The sequence below is a fragment of the Acanthopagrus latus genome, chromosome 18 (assembly GCF_904848185.1).
Source record: "Acanthopagrus latus isolate v.2019 chromosome 18, fAcaLat1.1, whole genome shotgun sequence".
In the NCBI taxonomy this organism is placed as follows: domain Eukaryota; kingdom Metazoa; phylum Chordata; class Actinopteri; order Spariformes; family Sparidae; genus Acanthopagrus; species Acanthopagrus latus.
Genome location: NC_051056.1, coordinates 19715378 through 19738066, shown reverse-complemented (window position 1 = coordinate 19738066; position 22689 = coordinate 19715378). Strand labels below are relative to the sequence as shown.

At 42.8% G+C, this 22689-nt stretch overlaps 3 protein-coding genes across 4 annotated transcripts; 1 reads left to right on the top strand and 2 right to left on the bottom strand.

The window, feature by feature from the left end:
* Window positions 1–1677: 1677 nt before the first annotated feature.
* klb (klotho beta) lies at window positions 1678–8775 on the bottom strand. The gene is made up of 6 exons (XM_037077937.1): window positions 7853–8775; window positions 6042–6555; window positions 5690–5958; window positions 5325–5581; window positions 3897–4828; window positions 1678–2507 (listed from the first exon to the last, which is right to left on the bottom strand). Exons 1-6 carry the CDS (start codon window positions 8597–8599, stop codon window positions 2083–2085), a joined length of 3144 nt encoding a protein of 1047 aa, XP_036933832.1. The 5' UTR covers window positions 8600–8775; the 3' UTR covers window positions 1678–2082.
* A 1371-nt stretch (window positions 8776–10146) lies between these two features.
* tlr1 (toll-like receptor 1) lies at window positions 10147–14488 on the top strand. The gene is made up of 2 exons (XM_037077938.1): window positions 10147–10359; window positions 11586–14488. Exon 2 carries the CDS (start codon window positions 11598–11600, stop codon window positions 14004–14006), a length of 2409 nt encoding a protein of 802 aa, XP_036933833.1. The 5' UTR covers window positions 10147–10359; window positions 11586–11597; the 3' UTR covers window positions 14007–14488.
* A 153-nt stretch (window positions 14489–14641) lies between these two features.
* Window positions 14642–22582, bottom strand: ints10 (integrator complex subunit 10). Of its 2 annotated transcripts, XM_037077941.1 has the most exons (18): window positions 22061–22582; window positions 21849–21916; window positions 21655–21758; window positions 21415–21554; window positions 21236–21317; window positions 21007–21147; window positions 20681–20855; window positions 19699–19868; window positions 19428–19567; window positions 19100–19253; window positions 18824–18906; window positions 18395–18550; window positions 17176–17284; window positions 16741–16820; window positions 16493–16655; window positions 16074–16167; window positions 15715–15783; window positions 14642–15219 (listed from the first exon to the last, which is right to left on the bottom strand). In XM_037077941.1, exons 1-18 carry the CDS (start codon window positions 22187–22189, stop codon window positions 15063–15065), a joined length of 2214 nt encoding a protein of 737 aa, XP_036933836.1. In that variant the 5' UTR covers window positions 22190–22582; the 3' UTR covers window positions 14642–15062. The 2 variants fall into 2 exon arrangements, with proteins under 2 accessions (XP_036933836.1, XP_036933837.1); XM_037077942.1 differs by lacking the exon at window positions 15715–15783 and having other exon boundaries at window positions 22061–22579.
* Between the last annotated feature and the right edge of the window lie 107 nt (window positions 22583–22689).

Sequence of the window (22689 nt, the reverse complement as noted above, 5' to 3'; positions counted from 1 at the left end):
GATCTCTGAACTAATCTGAACAGTAAACATGGTTTCACATAGTGTCTGGTAGATTACATCAGTTCATGACCATATGATCACTTGATTTTAGTTAGAAAGGCTTTCCAACGCTTTTCAATTCTACAGCAGAGCCAGACCGATATTTTCATCGGTTATCGGTATCGTGTGTTGATGTGAAAGCTTATTTTTACAGTCTGTCACATTACTATTGCAGTTTGTTGTGTCAGTGAGTTTTCATTTTGGAAACGTTCCATTTTATACGTACCTTTGTCGTTTAATAACCACAATTGAGGTATGATGGCAAAAAAAAATGTTTTTGTATGTATTCTGTAAATAGAAAAGAAGAATAGTGCCTGATATATTGATATCTGAATGTCAGCCTATAACATGCAGTGTCTTGAACATGGTGAGTGAGTTGCTTTATATTATTGTAGTGAACAGAAATCACTTTTTTATGAGATGATCCCACTTGAACCAGTTATTCTTTTGACCAAGAAAATGCTCTAAGATGAAGTTAGGCAGTTTCACAAGTCTAAAGTGTGTATCAGATGCAGTTGGACATGTGACTCAAGCCATTTAGTCCAAGTCTCAAGAAGTGGGCAAGTCAGGGCAAGTCAAGTCTTTTCCTCTCTCAAAGATTTTGCAGTCTAACCTACAGTTTTCGATCTTAAAAAATAAATGAATATCGGTACTGTCTAATAATGGTTTTATCAGCCAATTTATGTTACCAGTTAAAAAAGTATGATAATGAGCTGTATTATTTGTATTATAACTGATAGCCAGTGAAATAAATGTAATCATGAAAAAAAATCTTCAATAAAAAGAATGTTTTGAAAAAATGTAAATTTTAAAATGAAAAACTGACAGCCAGACTAAATTAGTTGTTTGTTTTTATTTTGATTTAAGTTAAAACATCAAATGAGCACAGACAAGTCATCTTATGTTAAATCAAGTCCAGAGTCTTTAAAGTCCAAGTCGATTCTCGAGTCATTTATTTTCTGTCAAGTTACAAGTCATCAGAAATTACTTGAGTAGAATCTAGTCCAAGTCATAATAACCTCAAGTCTGCATCTGTGGATGCAGTCTTATTGGAATATGGAGAGAAAGTTGCAGTAGTAAACAACTCTTTTTCATCTGATATTATACATCTGATATCCATTACTCATGTGCTTATGTACAGATCAAAGATGAAAGTCATGGGGTATGTGCTGTTGAAGAAACATAAAGAGAAAATGTGAGTTCAAAGAAAATCCAGTACTAATAATTGACCAGAAAATCCTCAGAGAAGGACAATAGAAGAAGAACTGAGAAGCAGCCCTGCCTGGTGGTTAAAAGTGATGGAGATGCAGTCATCCAGATGTGTTACATGCTCAGCTGGACTCCTAAAATATCTCCTCTAAATGTAGTTACCTCAGCAGTCTACAGTCACAAACACCACTAGACAGACAGCATGGTAATTTATGGTATTCTTATTTACAACAAAGGGGGGCCGTGTTTCACTTCATTTCATCAGAGCTGCAGACTGCGACACTAGAGGGCGTCACTGTCACATGGATATTCAAACTGCCCTGGCAAACATATGTGGTGTTTGAATAAAGTGGAATCCACTTGAAAATACGTCAGAACTTCTCACAAACACAATCAAACCAAAAACCATCCTGACCATAACTTAACGTATATCATATAAAATATATTTTATTCGGATCTGGACACGTTATTACAACACTAGATTCATGGCATTGACATATTTCCTGCATACCAGAGGTCAAAGGTGAGGTGAGCGACAGGTAAACCATACATATCACATAATCAAACACATGAGTCAGCAAGAGTCTGTTGCCATCTCATGGCCATTTAACTGTAGAAACATACATACAGAAATTGCTTTAACAATTCTTCTCACCAGGCACCTTCTATCTTAATAACCCATTATTACAGCGAAATGGATGGAGACACTTTCTCTTGACAGTAATTGTTAATAAGCTCATCACACAGCAATACAGGACAAGACACAATTATAGACCAATCTCCTTCTCCCACACACAGTTTCTCTGCTACATTACGCCGTCAGTGTCTCTTCAGTTAGCACTTAACACGTGGACATGAGCACACAGGGACCCCCTCCCTCCGCCTCCTCCTGCTCATCCTGCTCGCCCCCCTCCTCCTGCCTCTTGTTTGGTTTCTCTTGGTGACGATGACAAAGATGATGAGGGCTGCCAGCATAACCGCTGTTATGAGGAGGCAGCCTCCGAACACCAGCATGGCCTTGTTCTTGAACATCCATTCACACGCAGAGCAAGGTTCATGAGGCTCTCTAGACCTGCAGGTCTGCGTGGTGTTGTCCTTGGGGAAACCGCCACGACCGATGATCTCTTTGTAGAGAGCGACCGAGGCTTTGGCTTTGGACTTGTGGTGGGTTGAGGTGAAGAGGCCAAACTGAGGGACATTTCGATCTTGCAGCTTCCACACGTAGAAGCCCTGCAGGTTTACTCCATCTAACTGTCGAGCTGGAGACCAACAGAAGAAGGGAGTTAAGAAAAAACAACCACGTGTTAGAAATACATACCCACTATTAGAAAACAGCACCTGTGTGCAAATACAGGTGCTGATAGGACCATAAAGGGCAAAGTGTGTACACAGCACTGATAAACACTGTCACTGTGCTGTTTTTCTCTCCCCTCCTTTCTCTTATTATGGTCCTCCTGGTTTCTCATTAAGTCTGGGTTTTATAATAGGAAGCGATATGACCATAAAACCTGAACTGTCTGTAGCAGGTGTGTCTATACCTCAACACCCTGAACACTGAACATTTTGTTCCTACTGAGATCTGAGAACTGTAATCAGGATTTAAGGAATAAGTATAACCATAATCAGCCTAGGTTTTTGAGTATATCTTTAAGATCTGGTAATTTGGAGATTATGAAATGTTTTCATAATAACCAATACCCTATCAACCCACAAAAAGCCCAATAATAAAAAGTGCCCCTCTTGTGCTGTGAGAGCAAAGTTCTCCAGTCTGGCCTCTGGTTAAAAAAAAACAGCAACAACAAGAACTTAAAGGAGACCTATTACACTTTTTCTTTTTTTCCTTTCCTTCAGTGTTTTATTGGTTCGCGTGCATGTTCATTATCTTAAAGTTTAAAAGGTAAAAGTCCACACCAACAGAAACTCCTCTCTCCCACAGAAGCACTGCTAATGAAATGCCTCATCAGTAGTCCCACCTTTAATTCCTTGACTTTGTGATGTCACACATTTGCAAAATGTATACATAGCAGCTAGTTTGGCAGGTAAGAAATGACGCAGCACAGTTGCGCTGTTGTCGTTAGCGGTGTCGGGTTCAGGCGTGTGTGGGCAGACCAATCAGAGCAGTCAGGAGGGGGGCCTTAATGAGAAAAGAGCTAAAACAGAGTGTTTCAGATAGAGGGGAAATACAGAGCTGAAGCACTGGACAGTATGAGACAATTGATGTGTTTTTTGAGCAAGTATTTAAACCCATTCTTGTAGTTTAAGGACATAAAATGATGAACATGAAGATGAGCATTATGTGTCTCCTTTAAGCAAAAAAAGCATTCCAAGAGTTGTAGAACACATGTAGTACCACCTGTAGCTTGCTCTGTTTGTAAGGGTTCTTTTCTTTTAAAACTATAAACACTGATATTTCAAGAAAAAAAAAAGAATAAGTGATGATTATTTTTTGATATTCTAATAATCTAATATTTTTCAGCATGAGGGCAATATTTTCAATGATTGTCTTGAAAGTAATCCAAAAGTATTCAGATTAGATTACAGTTTTGTTTTTTATGTAACTAATCACAAAAACTTGCCATGTAAATTGTATTTAGTAGCTGACAACATTTCAAAATAATCTGACCCAACCCTGAAAATGGATGCCCCACCTTTTAAAGCCTCCTGGAGATAACTCTTGAGAAAGTGTTGCCTGAGTTTGTCCTCCACAGGAGCCTGGTCATCAATCCCGCTGGCTGAGACGATGATGGGCAATGCCATACCGTATCTCTGGCTCACCCAGTTCAGGGTCTTCCTCAGGCCCCAGGGCACAAGAGCCAGCCCCAGACTGGACGAGTGCCAGGTGGGATCAGAAAGAGTCAGACAGCCATGATCGGGGGGTTGTTTCTGCTGGGGACTGGCCTGTGTGGGGTGATACGGAGAGACCAAACGGGTGGTGAAATGATTCAGTGCGATAAAACTCAGCGCCCCTCTCAGCTCCTCCCTCTCAGTCTCAGTGAAGTTTGGAAGAGGGGATCCACGGAGGCCCATCACTCCAGATCTCTCCTCCAGGTATGCCTTCATTTCTTGCGGGTAGTCCCTCTTGCTGTGTTTCTCCTCATATCTTGTCCCCAGCAGTGGGTCTAAGAAGCGACCGAGTTCAAACAAGAGGAACCTCTGTGCCGCTGCTGTATGTGAGTCCAGGAAGGGGTTTGCAGGTTCGGCCCAGTCGGCGTGTAACGCAAGTGACACCAGTGCTCTCTGTTGACTCGAGTGTTCCCTCTCATACAGCCTCCAGGCTTTTGCGTGGGCCAGAAGAAGGTTATGAGCTGCCTGATGCTTCTCTATCGCACTAGAATAGACATCTACCAGTCTGTTTGGCTCATTGATGGTGATCCAGTATGGAACCCAGGACCCCAACTGCTGGTAGCACAGTGCTGCATATTGGTGAAACGCCTCCACTGTGCTGTAGTTGAGCCAGCCACCAGAGGCATGCAGTGGACCAGGCAAGCCCAGGTTTGGAGCTCTGTGTGTGGGGTAGTAGAGAATCACGGCAGCCTTCATGTCAAGCTTCTTGAGCTCAGTCAGGACACAGCGGTAGTACCTTTAAGATGTTATGGAGCCAGGAGGTAAAATATGAAGACACAAAGAGAGACAGAGTCAGATATCTTTAAATTCATCTAAATCTGGCTAAAATCTATGCTGTGGAGCAGGTAATATAAGCTTATGGAAGAGGCTTATATTGGCATATACTGATACATATAATGTAATATATCAATATACAATATTGGCCTCCAAAATGTAGTTTTGAAGAATAAAGTAGCAGACAATGGTATATGACTTGAGTAAATGTACTTGGTTACATTCCATCACTGATGCCAGTATATTGTTATGTTGCCTCGAGAATATATTACAAAATATAATGAATGTACATTGTGATCAAACATATTTAAAAATAAATGAATTAAAGATATATTTTGCCTGTGACAACTCTATAATTCTGTCGATAAGAGTAATATTTTTTAATTGAATTGCTGAACTGGGCTAAATGTGGGCAGACTGAAAAAGTGGAAGTTGTTTGTGTGTTTGTGTATTTCTACCTCAGAGCCTCAGTGTTCACATTAGAGAGGTCTCCCTGGGGTAAAATCAGAGACCAGTTCAGGGCAAAGCGGTAATGAGATGCCCCAGTGGGCTCAAACAGGCGAAGATGATCACGAATGGCCAAGTAGTCGGTGCACTGGGCTCGTCTGGTCTGGACCGTCACCCCTGGGACTGGATGCAGCGATCTGTCCCCCGTCAGGTTCCAGCTGTACAAATGGCTGTCGGTAAACTGTGGTGAGAAAGGGTGGAAGTGGACCTACAATGACAGAAACAGACATACAAGACGATTCTATGAGAGTGAATATAGTCATACTTTTGATTTTGTCTTTGCCTTCAAATGTCCTCTGATTCTCTCTGTTCATACCTGTAAAGTGGAGTCAGCAACACCCCACTGAAAGTCGCAGGGGAACCGGCCTCTGATCCCTTTGTCTCTTTTATCACTGGGGAAACCATTATCAGCGACAACTTGTCGGTAGTACTGAGCGGAGGTCTTGGGGGTCCTGGTTCGGTTTGGTTGGCTGAAATCGATGTAGAAAAGGCCTCGCCTGACAGTGAAGCCGTTATTCCATTCAAATCCATCCAGCAGTGACCAGGCAGAGTAACCAAACACCTGCACACCATCAAACTTGACAGCTGTCAAAGAAAACACAACAATAAAGAGTGGAAAGAGTTTTAACATTGTCTTTATTTGATTTGGTTTCCACCTCTTTTCTTACCTTGCAGGACCTGGTTAATAAATCTCTTCATCAGGTAGATCGCCACTGTGTCCTCCTTTCCAACACCGGCTTCAGAAAACCAACCTGCCTCAGCCACAAGCACCCTCGGGTCCCCATACTCCAGCTTTATCCAGCCCAGTACACGCCTCAGGTCTGGGGTCACAGTCAGACCGTACTGGGCCAGGCCCCGACCCAGACGGAGGTTGTTGGGCCCGAAGGACAGAGCAAAAAAGTCAGCTGTCGCCTGCACCCAGAGCTTCTCGTCAGGAGAGAATATGGGCAAGAGGGCTCCATGTTTGATTTTTAAGGAGGCTGGGTAGTCCCCATCACCGAAGATGGGGTTGGCAAACCAGCCGAGGACAGCCTCCATTGACTGCTGGCAAAGCTCGACGTTGTTAGCCGTGGCTTGACCTCTCTGCGGCTCGACCCAGTGGGATCCCAGAACAATGGATACTTTACCCTTCTGAGCTGGACGGAAGTGGGTGTTGTAGGTGTGCCATGCTTTGGCGTGTGCCTGGAAATCACAGCAGACACAGTACGATGATGTTTTGTATTGTAGTTGATAACACAGTCACAACAGTAGAATAGGACTTTTCTCACAGCAGATATTTTGACATGCATATTTTGACGTCCCCCCACTCTTGAAATAGGTCACTCCCCCAGTGATCCGAGCTCCCAGGTCAGGACAGGTTCGTTTGGAGCATGAACTTGACATATATGTCAAGATATAAGTGTAAAATGTAAATAAATTTTTTTCCAAGGTAGCATTCTTTGCCTCTTTCTTTCCTTCAAGCATTTTCTCATCACTTGGCCTGTTTGTCAGTGTAATCTGTCACCAGGAGCGCTGGAACTGGAAGCTTTACTTGCTCTTTAATGCCAGTGTGGGTACCAGACCAGGAGGATCTTGCTCTCTACACGTTAATGAGCAAACAGGACCGTCTCTTTACAGAACTGTCCGTCCCGATTAAATAAAGTGGGAATAAACAGATATTTAATACTTCTTTTAAAATATGAAAATAACGCTTACAGCAGCTTTAATTAGCATCTGGAACCACATTTGTGTACAGCTTGAGTTTTCTCTGGAGACTGTAAATACAGTCGATGATTTTTGTTCCTCTGCCTCACATTGGGCTTCAGCAACAGTACTAAACAATGCACAATAAAGAACGAACAAATGGGGAGACATGAGCTCCTAAGCGGAGCTAATGGGGTAATCATGAAAACAATCTATTAGGGCACCAGAGAATTACTATTTGCTCCTGCTATCTGCACAGTGTTAGCTGTACACATACCATCTGTGCTGTGACAGGCTTACTGTGTGACAGCGAGGTGTTATTAATGAGGCGTATCTCCATGACTTCCTGTCACACACTGTTTCTCTCCAGCGTAAAAGTGCTGATGTGGTGGACTTTGACCTCAGTGTCTGTTTAAGTGTCCTCTTTACTGTTCACAACCCTGCCAGAATGAAATATGAGCAACTTGTCATAGAGGAGATAGAACAAACAGTGAGCGTTAAGGTTTTGCGCTCGGCTGCGCCGGTTATATACAAATCAAACCTCATTGTCTCTTATTGATTTCATTTGATTGCAACAAAATGTGTCAGAGCACTGGAGCAGTCTGTGTTTGCTTCAGTGCATTCTGACCTCAGAATCGTTGGAGGATGCAAACATCATAAACTGATCCTGTTGGAGAAGTTCAAAGTTTACAGAGTATGTATCGTCAGAAAAGTTCTTCATGTACTGTCATTTACAGCCCGAGCAGATAAAGCATTGTATATCACACGGTGTATTAGTACATCCTGTCTAACTTACCCTGATCAGGTTGTGGGCCACAATGAGAGAGCCGGCAGGACCCCCCGTTTCTCCAGGAGCATGAACACCTGTCCCATACCCCTGCACAGCCACCAGGTATGGATTATGCATGGTGAGCCAGTACCTAACGCGGCTCCCAAATGTGCGGAAGCAAAATGCAGCATACTCCTCAAACAGTCCCACTACTGTGTCATTTTTCCAGCCTCCGTAGCGCTCCTGTAGGACTTGTGGCAGGTCCCAGTGGTAGAGGGTGACTATGGGCTCAATTCTCTTGTCCAGTAGCCTCTCTATGAGACGGCTGTAATGCTCCACAGCAGCCATATTGGGCTGACCTCTGGCATCCCCGTCAGGAAAGAGTCTTGGCCAGGACAGAGAGAAAGAGTACGATCGCACACCGAGATACTCCAATGCCTCCACATCCTCTTCCCAGCGAGTGTAGCTGTCACCAGCCACATCGGCAGTGACAGCAGTGACAGAGGAGCGGGTGAAGTGGTCCCAGATGGACGGGCCTTTCCCCTCCTGGTCCCAGGCTCCCTCTGTCTGGAAGGCAGACGTCCCAGAACCCCAAAGGAACCCTGAAGGGAAGCTGTCATGAAGGAAAGACTGGCTGTTTAAGATGGGGTCCGGCTTAGGCTGCTGCCAAATCTTCCTGCCACCCCCGAGAGATGAGGCCGCCTCACACGCCACCAACAACAGGAGGGAGAGTAAGTGCCACCGACAAGTGGTAGGCGAAGGATGGTTCAGCATCGTGAAGGAGTAGCTTTCACAAGTTAACTTGAAGATGGTGGCTGGTGTCAGTCAGAGCGATTGCCCTGTTGAGTGTCATAAACCCACGCTGATCCATGATGGTGGAGAGCGATCACAGAATCATCTGAAGCTTCGAGGTGCTGCAGTATCCATCTGACAGCCCGGTCAGCCTTCCCTATCTCTCCCTCAGTGTACTTGGTGCTCCCACTCAGCCCCTCCCTCCCTCCCTCCCTCCCTCATAATGTCGACACATACAAAGGTTGACTCATATCCACACCTGTATTATTTTCACATCTGAGTCACCAATTAAAAGTTTTAAACCTGCAACTCCATAAACACTCCATTCTGTCAATCATATATATATAAAAAAAAGAGCCTTAAAGCCAGAGGACCAGCACTTAAGAGGAAATTACTGAGCTGTTCCTGTGAGGACACACACACACACACACACACACGAACATTCCTGTGTCAATAATTAGCTTGTACTCTGATCTTAGCGCCGTGACTCCAAGAAGTAACTCGCAGTCTATCTGTTTCCAGCAAACACTTACAGTGTTTTTGGACCTCTCAAATTAAGTTTGCCTGTGCTGAAAAACAACAAGCATCACATTGGAGTCAATTAATTGAATTTTTCCAATATGAATTCACATGATGACACACAATGGACATTGAGGACATTTATTGCAAAAGAGGGAGTGATGAGAATCTAAAACAAACAGGCTGTTTCCTGTTGTCTTATGGCCAGGAGCTGCAAAGCACCGAAAATTTGATCAAACCACGCCAGGTGAGAACAGCGACACCCACCTCATATAACCTTATTCAATTTAGCTCCACTTTGCCCAATGAGTAACGGCCAGTCACCCACGAAAACACACCAGTGCTGCTGGTCTGAAAACATTGCTGAGATGTGTGTGTGTGTGTGTGTGTGTGTGTGTGTGTGTGTGTGTGTGTGTGTGTGTGTGTGTGTGTGTGTGTGTGTGTGAGAGCGAGAGAGAGAGAGAGAGAGAGAGAGACTGTATTTGATCACATAAAAACAAATCAAAGCTAATCAAAAATCCCCTTCCTCATCCTCCATCATCAATGCCAGTGTCTTGAGTAAACAGGGTAGTCGTCCAGGATACACTCTGCTTCAAGGCATTAATGGCGGTTAAGGTAATTGAGTTGGGAAATGGTCATCCACAACCCAGACTGACCTCAGAGTGGTTGTGGAGACACTACAAAAAAAAAAGGTGAACTCATTTCTTTGTGTCAATGAATCAAACATTTATAAGGATGTTGAACAGAAGATCAACATCATCAAGCAGTCCACCTGAGAAGAGCATAAAGAACAGTAAGCTATTCATAACTTAATGGACTTGAATCTGAATAACGGAGTACATTTACATTTTCTTCTAAACTTTCTCTCTCCCAAAATGGTTTACTTCTCTAAACAAAATCTCTGTGCAGTAAATCAAGGGGAAGTGAAAAGAGGATGTGCGATATTATAATCGCATGGAGTTGCTTTCATTTCCATGTGAGAGTCCTCTCTGCCTCATTTTACTGTAACATCAGTAGGGACTGATGATAAGAGCAGAGACGGACGGAGACACTCTACAGAGCTCATGATTGGGTTTTTGTTTGTGCACTCTTTGCACCATTGAAGTGATTTTGAAGGTATTCATATATGATGGACTGCAACATGTCACCTTATTGAAAACCCGCCAAATCAACAACATAGGGTGCAGCACTTCCTCTGAAAAATCCATCTGACGTCACAACAGGTGAGTGCACCCTTTTGTCTGTCCACTGAATAGTTTTGTTTTATTGAGAGAGGGCTTTATTTATTAAGGGTTTTATTTCATCTTTTTGAAATGCAACTGCGATCACTGTCTATCACCACACACAGGCAGAAGCAGGGAAAAGCGTTAGAAGCATAATGGTAGAAACTTTGCATTGGAACATTAAAAACTGTATGGACTGAATTTGTTTTGTGACGTGTGGACAAGTAACTCTCTACTTATTACTAAAAAGGTAATTTAATTCAAAGATAACACTTATCACACTAATTGTTAGTTAATGGTTATTACATGGTACAAGGTATGTCCTCACATGACTAAGCAGAGGAACACCGCAGGTTTCAGTGTCAACTTACAAACACTGTGTATTTACTTAGTTGCCACTGGGCACACTCGACTATAACGATTGCTGTCTAATAAAACCTTCCTGCATGGATCATTCCTTCAGGAAAGTTAAAATGTTTGGTTGTGTTGCTACTGTTTACGGTGGGTTTAGACTGGTTGTTTCTATTATTTTGTCCACCCCATTTACATTAATGAAGCAAGGATTACGACCACTTTAAAACTGTATTTGAGTTCTGATATCTTTCTATCCCCTCAGAAATCTGCTTTTAGTTGATTTATTATTTCTGACAAGGGAACCAGTCACAATGTTTGTTTACAATTACCTCTGGGTAGAAATCCCTTGTATCACGCACTCTCTTACATATAATTTCATTACCTTTTTTCATTATGTTATGTCAGTGTGCATTTCACATCTCATCTAGAGATGTAAATACAGGAGCAAGTTCACACAGAAGATCCATTTATGTCACATTTCATCAATAAATGAATGCCTACATTTATTTGAATTTCAATAACTTTTTAAAATGTTTTGTTGTATATAATGGCACATTAATCTATTCAGTGAGTCATCTATTTAGTATCTATTCTTGATTTTGACAGTTACAGTCCTCCTACATGTCTGATCTCGTCTACCTCAAAATGACTGCAGTTGTTAGTGCAACGTCAACTTAAGCTTGGTCTATAAAGTCAAGACTCTCAATTTAAACTCAAAACACATCTACAGATTTATGAACTTGATGGATGTTTCATTTTTGGCAAGACTGTTGTATTAGATTGCATTAGTTTTAGCAAGGTGTACCGAATCTACTGGCAACTGAGTGTGCAAATCAATAATAACATATGTATGTTTATTTTTTTTACTTCAGTGCAGACAAACAATGAGGCCTGTGTATGCTGCCATCTGGGTAGCAACCACATTGGTGGGACTCCAGCTGAGCGCGTCATCCTCTGAAACCAATGTCAACCGCTCATCCCAAAACCTCTCCTCTGTCCCGGGAGACCTGCCTGAGACAGTTGAGGTTTTAGACCTATCATGCAACCGCATACAGCAGCTTCACCAAGGAGACTTCAATAACACTGTTCACCTGAGGTCTCTCAACATTTCATGGAATAGTTTGGAGGAGATCGACCCAGACACGTTCCTCAACACGCCACTCCTGCAGGATCTCGACCTGTCACACAACAGGCTGAAGAACCTGTCGGGTCAGGGGTACCTGCTCCACACAAAGAACCTGCGGATGCTTAATTTGACCCGCAACGACTTCCTCTCGATGACACTCGGGAGTGAGTTCAGTTCCCTGGCAAAACTTGAATGGTTAGCACTCGGAGCTGAAGAGATCCATCTGGGTGATTTCAGGAATATTGCTGAAGTGAAACTACTTACACTGACACTTTCCCTGGAGGGTCACCTGGAATATGAAGCGGGCAGTCTGAATGGCGTTAAAGCTCAACAGCTTCAGATAGCCTTGACTAGGAATCAGATACTGAACCATGATCTGTTCCATGACGCTCTGACGTTCTTTGTTGAAGTGGAGTTGATGAATGTGACAGGAGGCTTCAGTAGCCTTAGTAAGCAGTTAAGCGAGAGAGCAGCAATCCGCACATCTTATCTTTATCTCACTAACATAACAATCAGCTGGCACGAATTGACTGACTTTGTAAACGTGGCTCTGGGAACATCCATCAGCCAAATCGGCGCTTCTGATGTGGCAATGCACACTTTGCCTTTCGAGGATACTCCTGTGGCGAAGACATCTAAAATGAAGTCCTTCATAGCCAGAAGGGCGAGGGTGATGTCTTTCTTTTTCTCACAGGAGGTTGTATACGACTTTTTCATCAACCTACCAGTGGAGAATTTAGCAATCCTTGAGACTTCAATCATACACATGACATGCCCCGAGTCACAGAGTGGACTGCTCCAGCTCGATTTCTCCCTTTGTGCTCTATCCGACTCCATCTTCTCCAGAGTGGAGGGTCAAGAATTCATTGAATGTGAGAATCTAGCCAACCTGAAGAAATTGACTCTAGTGGGCAACAATCTGAAGAACTTCCAGCTGCTGAGCAAACGCATGAAACACATGAAATCCCTGCAACATCTGGACCTCAGCGTCAACCAGCTGGTGTACGACGGTGTGGAAGAATGTGTCTGGCCACCGAGCATCACCAACATGTCTCTGGCTTCTAATCGTCTGACGGACTCAGTTTTTAAATGTGTCCCAAAAGGAATGGAGACACTGGACCTCCAGAACAATCAGGTTTCTGTGGTACCATCATCCATCATGAATCTGAAAAACCTTTCATCACTCAATCTAAATGCTAACAGGCTGCGGGACCTGCCAGTGTGTAAGGGCTTGCCCGTACTCAATGTGCTTCTGCTCAAGTCCAACTCCATCCACGCCCCGTCTGTGAACAAGCTGGAAGGCTGCCCCAAACTGAAAACACTGGATGTCAGTCACAACCCCTTCGCCTGCACCTGTGCTCTGAGGAGTTTCCTCAGTCTTAGCATCAATACTGAAAAGGGGAGAGGTGACACAGGAATTGAATTGTTGAGCTGGCCATCGGGCTATTACTGCATCTACCCTGAGACCATTAGAGACTCCACCTTGAACAAAATCTGGATCCCATTGGTCTCCTGTAATGTTGGTCTTCTAGCTGCCACCATCTTGTGCCCAGCAGTGTTTTTGATTCTTGTAGTTCTAACTCTGTGCCATCGTTTGGACATTCCCTGGTATATGGGCATGATCTGGCAGTGGACCAGAGCCAAACATCGTGCCAGAAGGCGACAACTTCGACCTGAGGATCTGGTGGGTGTTGAGTTTCATGCTTTTGTGTCTTACAGCCAGCATGACGCAGACTGGGTGCACAACTCCATGCTCCCCAACCTTGAAGGCCCTGCTGGAGGGCTCCGAATCTGCCACCATGAGAAGCACTTTGTGCCAGGAAAGACGATCATCGAGAACATCATGAGCTGTGTGGAGAAAAGCCGACGCGCCGTGTTTGTGCTCTCAGCTCATTTCGTCAAGAGCGACTGGTGCCATTACGAGTTGTACTTCGCCACCCACCACCGCCTCGGTCACGGATCGGACAGTATTGTGCTGGTGCTGCTCGAGCCTCTTCCTCAGTATCTGATCCCATCTAAGTACAACCAGCTGAAGTCCATGATGGGCCGACACACATACTTGGAATGGCCTCAGGACAGGGCCAAGCAAAGGCTGTTCTGGGCCAACCTCAGAGCTGCCCTACAGGTGGACTTGCCAAATGTGCCAGTCACAGAGCTAGAGGAGTGACGACATTCAAGACAACTCAGAAGTTAAAAATGTGTCCTCCTACTAGAAAGAGGACAACGGAATGCCACTCAAAGTAAACTTTAGGCAAACCTATCTGCCCCAACTTCATTAAGAAGCATTTGTCTACATTCGGTAACAGCAGCATCCACGGGACGTTTTGTATTTAGTATAAAGCTAGTGATGGAATAGTAAGATAAGAATGTTGTAAAGTGTATCATGTGCGTTGGTTTTTCTCCTCTGTTGTTTGTATATGCAGAGACAACACTGCTGCCGTCAGCTGTGTGCACACTATCCAAAGGATTGCTGATTTGAAGTCAGCTAATTTTCATGTTCATCTTTAGCATTATGCACAAGGAACACTTCAAGGCCAGAAGGAGGAAATTTCAACAGAGTAATTCCAATCTCCGACACATACACGGATGCAGCATTTATGAAGTAAAAAGGAAGTGGAAAGAGGAAGTGAGAAAGGGACAGAAGGGAGAAGGAACACAGGAGTTAAAACATCTGGAGAGACAGAGAAAATGAAGCATGTGTACTATATTTCCAGTGTCACACATATGTACTTTCTTCAGCTACAGCATCTAATTTCTAATTTTGTAGTATGAGCTGGAAATGAACTGAATCAAAATATCAAATGTTTTTTAAATCACATTTACTAGAAACATTAACATAAACTGACAACTTGATGAAATTTGTAACAAAAAGAATAAACTTTACAAAAGACTTTAAAAAATGCACTTCATTCTTTTCCTCAACATTTACTCCCACAAAGTCTCACTATATGATTAAACCATCTCATAAGCGGTTAAGCACAGGAAACTACACACATACCATGAAAACTGCATGAGCCCGTATTCTCTCCAACTCTCTGACAAGAGAGATCCACTTTTAAGGCAAGGAGACTTTTTCTTTTTGCTACAGTTCAGTGGTGGATGACAAAGACAAGACAGAGAGAAAAGAGTCCTGTGTTGGGAAACAGCCGATGGGGTCATAAAGTCAGTCCAGCTGTTCCCAAAATATCGACTATGAAAAGGTTTGAAAGTCACAGGCCAGGTGTCAAGGGAGAGACTGGATGATTATGATTTTCTCGTTGATGCAGAAGCGGTGAAGCACGCTGAACAGGTTCTCTCCACAGCGCGACACCTGCCTCTCCATAGCCAGACGGAAATCTTCCTTCACTCCTTTGGTGATCCCACGGGTCACTGTGTGGTGTCTGAAGAAACAGCAGTACATACAAAATGAACACATACATACATATGGTCAGAAATGTATTATTTTGAGATGATTTGTCATAAACAGGGAGACTGAGATCTATGCAGTAAAGACAAAATCATGCAAGAAGCAAGTTACTTTTTCCTTACGTACATAAATCAGCCAGTCAGGTTTCATCATCAAAAATAAAAACCACATACAACGTGTCCACAAATGAAATGAGATCAAGTGTTATGAAAAGGCAAGAAACTAAATTGACTGCACATCAAGACCAACATCATCCTAAAATAACAACGACAACAGTGATGACCACACAAAGACGAGCGATGGCTCAAAAAAACAAACGCCGACAGGAAATCAAAGAACGACTAACTCTTGATGTAAAATGACAGGCCCAAATCAAACTGGGGGGATGACAAGCCTTAAAGTTGGGGATGAAGAAAGGGTGAATGGTGTTGGGGTGGGATGGGACTGTGGGAGGTGGGGCCCTGGGTACCTGTCCATCGTCTGCACCCCTTGTAGCAGAAGGGTATTTAACTCCACCCCCAGGGCGGGACTAGGGTTCCTGAGGGACAGCAATATTCAACAACTCTCAGTCAGTGAGGGTGCATTCAAGAGTGTTTACGTCTATAGTAATGAATGAAGGAGTTTGATAGAAGCTTTATTTTACCATAAACCTCTTCTCTTTCTAATGGCCGCTCCATTAACAGCATTCTCAAAGTAAAAATTTTCCCCACAGGCCATGTCGACTAAAATCATCAATCATTAACACTGTTCTCTTTGAAAACAGCAACAGAACGGGAGTGTGAAGAGTCACGATGCCAACTAGAACATTTCTGAATGCCAGGTTCTTACTTGATCAGCATTCCCTGATTGGGTAGCAGCTCCAGTTGAATCCTCCCCCCTTCTGGTGTGCGCAGGTATGCAAACTCCTCCAGCATGTCGATGTCTGACAAAAATCATGAGCTTATGGAAATTATCATCCATGACAAGAGAACGCAGACAAAGTTACTGCAAAGTAAGGGACACACACAACATCTAAACATTAATGACTTTTTAACTACTGACCTTGAAAAAGCTTGTTCCACAAAACCAATTAAGGTATGCATTAAATAAATAAAAAGACCCAATACAAACATAGCTACAACTACTTGCAATGTGTCCAGGGTGGGCCCCTTGCCCTGAGTTAGACTGACTGAACTAAGTAGTTTATAGATGATATTTGAAAACCCATTCTCTGTCTTGTTTGTGTGTGTGGTAATTGAAAAGGATACTGGTGACATAATTGAAGAAATTCTCATACTGGAAACTGCCTTGCTGACAGATCTTATCCACTGCCTTTAAAAACAGCATCTCGCCCTGTGGCCAGTCATGCTGCAGGAGCACCACCACATGACCGAGGGACAGGTCGTCTCGGCTGTCTGTAAAGGCACGGAGCTGATTGGACAGAATGAGATTTAAGTGTGTGGATTATGCGAAGTTTGATATAAAAATTTGATGTATTTACACAGACTTGAATTACCTTGAAGCAGGCCAGCATCAGCTGGAGGCAGAAGGGTAACACAGCTTTGCTGGTGCAGGGAAGCAGCCTCAGGTCATTACCTAAAGATGACAAGAAATGAATTACTGCGTACTGTTGTGATAAATAGTTATGTATTTTTCTGTCACATTATAGTTTCAACAAAGGTCAGTTCTTTCTCATTAATATGTAAATTGCAGCAAAGGGAGGTTGTGGTTTGTTAATGGTAGCAGAAAGTCTGTCAACACACACATACATGGGCAAACACACACAATGTCCCCAATTGTAATACATTGTTTCTAAATATGAAACCCTTTACCATTCAGTTCAAACGATATATTATATGTCAGTTTTACAAAACAAAATAAAGGCTTTATATGTCAGAATCAGTTGCTGGACGTTGCTTTACAAAAGCAGTAAATTACTAAATTACTTTACCTTTCCTTGTTTTTGTCTTGACTCTACCCTGATCCTCTAGAGTCTTTGTCTGTACTTGGTTTGGCGGCACCAATCCACCGACAACATCAAGTAGCTTCTCACAAGCCATCTGATTAACAAATAGAAAACATACGCATCACATGTGTAAAAAGGGGGTTGGATGTATCATTGCTAGGCCTGTCCTTATTGGAACCTACACTCAAGTTTAAAGATAATTTGCATAATTTGTTTGTAATGCATGTCAAATAATGTTACATAATAAAGGTATGCATGTTCGAAATCTGGTATAAATCTGTTCAGAAGTCAGCAGCACTTTAATATACTAAAACCAAATCTCTACAAATTGAAGTCTGCTGCAGCTGCACGCCTCTCAAATTGACCTTTAGTACATCTCCACCTGCAGGCCAAATACTGCAATGCAGACTTCAGTTTTGACAAGATCATAATCATAGATCAGTGGTCCCCAACCACCAGGCCACAGAGAAAGAATAAATAAGTTATTTCATTTCCATTATATTGACGATCACACTCTGTAAGTTCTTTTATTTTTAAAAATGGATTCTCTTTTAATAACATCCGTCTGTTCCTCTTGACGCGCTTGACACGTACCTGTTTCAGTCATGTTATACCCAAAAAAATAAGCCCTCAGGCTAGCTAAAATGAATAGAAAACAAATGTCTTCGGAGAGCTACTTTGCAAAGGAAAAGGGAGAAGGCCCAATGATGAGACAAGAAGAGCCTACGACTGCCGAGAAAAAGGTAGCTACATGTAGGGAGATGGACAACTGCTTTCAGCTTTGCCGATGAAGTGGCTGAACTGCAGCTGTAAATTACTTTACCTTTCAACTGTTGGAGACTGCAAATGACAGTGGCCTTAAAGTATGTTACCTTAGTAAGTTGCAGAGTAGACTGGACATATGGAAGGCAAATCGGGTGGCAAGTATCCGTTGTCTAATTGTATTTTACTACCGTGTAATCCAGCCCCCCATAAAATAATGTCTTACATGAAACTGGTCCTTAGTGCAAAAAAGACTAAAGAATAACAGAATATAATTCAAAAATTTCAGGAACATAAATAGACAACAATACTCGCACCATGTACATCAAAATGTGATTTGAGAATGCAACCCGTTCTATATATGCATGTCTTCTGATGCCTAACATATACTTATGTAAGCGCGCTTGTGTATGTAAGGTTGTGTGTGTGAGCGTGTGTGTACCCTGTACTCTCCCAGTGCGTAGTGGCAGGAGGCCTGTTGTATAAGGGCCCTGTGGTGCTCCAGACTGGCCTGACCTGAGGGGCTCTGCTGGCCAGGCTGAGGCTGTTGCACTGCAGCCATCTGGTGCAGGCTGGAGAGGGCCTTACGATACTGTCCCTGGAGGGAGAGCGAGGTAGGGAGGGAGGGAGAGAGAGGGAGAGAGAGAGAGAATCAGCATGTAGTCACTGACAACTCATGAGGCACATGAAAAGACATTCTAACGTCTATAAATATCTATTTTCTGAGCTCATTTTGCCTCATTGGTTAAATAGTAAATAAAATAAAATATATATATTGCCATATCCTGAGTGTCCAATTACTACATTTTCTCACAGGAACCGATAAAGTTTAATTTAATCCTGTATAAACTGTTAAAAACATGTTTCTTGCCTGGTATATGATCATGTCGGTGAGGAATATTCTGAACCACAGCCAGCTGTCCGTCTTCCAAGAAGCACAGATCTTCTTGAACTCTGTTAAAATGCAACGGTCCACTCATATAATTAACAAATCATCAACACTTTTAGTTCCTGTATACCTCCAAAAAGAGGACCTTTTGAGTTGTATCAGGACTTTAAAAGCCATAGGAATACACCTGCTGCTGTTGTGTTTGTATGATATTGTGTATGAGTGACTGATGGACACATGGACAGAAATGCTATTTACCAGTTTCCAGGCCATCATGAGAATGAAGGAGGTCCCAGCTCTCCCTCGCTGTGCGAAAGCTGTCCAGAGTCTCCAGCCAGCTGGGCATCTCAGTTTTGTTTACTAAAATGTGCCGACCGCGACCTTTTCCTAACCCTTCCTCATCATCTGAGCTCTACAATGACATACGCAAGCACCAGCACAAACACACACATACATACACACAGAAGCACACACACAGAAACACACACACACACACAAAGATTAATAAAGAAGCAGGTATAATGGTATAATCTCACACATAAAGTGATGTGTCGGTCTTTCTTGGTTCTCAAAAATCCATCCATACCATTGTCTTCTCTCTCCCATCAGCCAATTTGCGTTTCTTATGTGCATGTTTCATGGCTCCTCTTTCCACCTCCACATCGTTATACACCGAGCTCAAATCCTCTACAAGGATCCATGGCCCTGAAGTCAAGGCATTCACACCTGTCAAACAATACACACATCATTAGATCATTTAACTGTTAATTGAAAAGACAATGAAGATATATAACCTGAAGTACTAGAGTGAAATTTAAAACAGTGTACTGTGTATGTTTAAAAAGACAGAGGCTGACCCTGGAATAGTGCAGGTTGTACAGATGAGACATAAAGGAAGGCACTGCGGAAAAGGACGAGTGCAGCACAGATGACAATTTGGCTGCAGCAGCGTGATCTTGTGTCTCCTTCCAAACCAGGAAGATAGTGACACAGCTCCTTTACTCTCTGCAACATGTCCACGTAACTCCTACAGCAAACGGTACAAAGCAAAGGGTAAAAAACAACAAAATATCTATAATCAACTTCAAACAGATTCTCTTATATGGACTTAAATCTTTCACTCTTATCAATGACTTAATACTCAATTAAAAAATTATATCAAAAGCTGTATAATAACTCTGTGATGAGAATGAGAGAACAGTAATGTGAAAGTATGGATCAACAGCATAACAAAACTCCAGACTTCAAAATCACCATGAAGTTTAACCCACATTCTCTTAACTACTTTTAACATAAACTTCTTGACACAGGATTCTTTGCAGGGCTGTTGTATTGGACTAAGGAATGCACCCATTTATACAAGGAACATCAGCTTCAGCCAATATTCGCCTTGTTGACTGCCATCTGACTATTGTCATATAAGATGACATTAAACGATGGAAGTGGTTGATATTTATCTGTTGTGTCACATCAATTTTGCGCTGGCACATTCATGAGCAACTGGCTCGAGACATCCCCGCCACCTGTCTGTAAGGCTATGTAAGAAGTGAAAAATTCTTATCATTGACTAGGTAGGTTTGACTAGTAAATTTAGATGATGAAATTTCTGCTCTTTTGAAGGTGATATAATGAGGGGGTGAATGACTTTTTTGGAGCTATTTGTTTGTTGATAGTTTTGGTTGTTCTTTTTGCATCAAAAAGTTGTATTTTTTGAGCATTGGTAATATACCATCAGTTATTAGCATCCAATATAAGATTTTATATTACGAGAGTAACCAGAATAAAAACAGATCCCTGTTTAACGGTACTGGCTGATCGACAGGCAGACAGATTGACTACCTCTGTCCCTTGTCACCCTGCCACTCGCAGCGTGCTCCAACCACAGCGAGGATATCTAACAGCCTCTCCCAAGGTTCCGCCACCACCGATGACTTCTCTGACAGGCCGTCAATCACATAACGCTGTGAGCCACGGGACACACTGGGTGACTTAATAGATCCACCTTCTTGAGAGCCTGACACAGAAGACAAGAGGAAGAGGGGAAAATGTTAAGTAGGCAGTGAGTAGAAAAATATGGGGACAGAATTTACAAAATCTTGACATTTAAAGTGATAACACTGGGTTAGCATAAAGACAGAAGGAAAGAAAAATATCATAAAGTTTACCCTGTATCTGTACATCTGGTGAGGGTCCACGGGTAACATAGCCGATATAGAATTCAGCGGCTTTCAGCATGTACTTCTGCATCAGGCTGGCTGGCAAGCGCATATCCATGTTGTTTATGACCAAGGGAAGGACATCACACACTGTAATAACAGTAACAAATTAGTGTCAAAGTCAATTCACATAGCAAGTGGGTGTTTGTAACCATTTTAATGAACTTGTTTCACTCACCAAAAAGTTTTCTGAAGCAGTTGACAGGGGTCTCCACGTTCTCTGATGCCTCCGCCTCTAACAATGTTTCTCCAAGATTGACCTAAACATACAGCGAAAAAAGTTAGCGCTGATCGCTTGAGCGTAATTCACTCTAGGTTCAAAAGAGAGTGCACAAGTGTTATGTTATCATTACATACCCCATGTTGGACCACAGACTCTGGAAAGCGTTTAAGGAGGAGGAGCAGCATCTCTGCCTTCTCCAAAGTGTTGAAACACTGCTCTGTGGCTTTCAAAAGCATCTCACACTGGACACGGCCAGGCAGTGTCTCAAAAAGCCCTGAGGGCAAAACACAGAGACATCCAAACATTGTCAAAAACGAAGTGATATTTACTGTATGCATGACCTGTATATTGATTAGGCAGGCATATCCTCTCACCTCGCAGAAACTGTGCATGTTTGTCCTGAGAGTCACTGCGCAGGGCAGCTGTGATGACACTGATCTCTCGCCAAACAATAGGCTGATCTGGAAAGTTTATAAACCTGCAAGGAGAAGTCCGACTGTTAGACAGGACCAAACTGGACCACTTGACATCAATGCCAGTGACACAGACATAGTTCACTTTAACTCACATGTCATACAGCAGTCTCCCCGCTGAAGCAGTCCTCTCTGCATTCCGCTCAATGATGTACATTTCATACTGTGAAAACATGTGAATCACAATTTAACAACAGAATCATAAAGGAGGATCTACTAATTTCAAACAAGTCAACTCGGCTTGTACAAGAGAATACAGTTCCATTGGTTCGACTATAAGCTGCTGAGGTGTGTTTTTTAATGTTACCTGTATGTTGAAATCTGCAGGGTAAAGGGTTCTGGCAGTGATGAGCCAGGCTTTGGCCGCACACGGATCATCAGACACCAGCTCCCGGGCTCTTTTCACCAAAAACTCGCAGTCTTTTTGCGCTGACATTTTACATGAACTGAGATTTCAGTGCCGACGGCGGCAAACTGACCCCACACGCAATTCAGGCTGTGTTTTAATGCATACGGCTCTCTTACACGCACAAGTCTCGGTGAATAAATGTCAGGTGAAAACAGGGGCCAACGATGGCGTTAAGCTAAAGAGAGCTGCTCTATGCAAAATGTAAGAGTACAGCTAGCAACATCCAGCTAGCTAGCGTTAGCTGTGAGAGTTCCCGTTAGCTTATTCACTAGAGTTGTTCACCGGGCCCTGTTCTACTATTTAATGAACTTATTTAGTTGTAACACCAATACATATCAACAAAAACAGCAACTAAGTGTAAAATATACCGGTCAGAGCTAGCTATCGTTACTTATTTACCGACAAGTCTAACGTTACGACACTGACGTCATAGTGTTGTCGTAAAATTACGCTCCATTCTGCTTTGCGACCAACATTCAAGCCCCATCAAAAACAGTTCATTTTAGCTTTCAAGTCAATATAATACA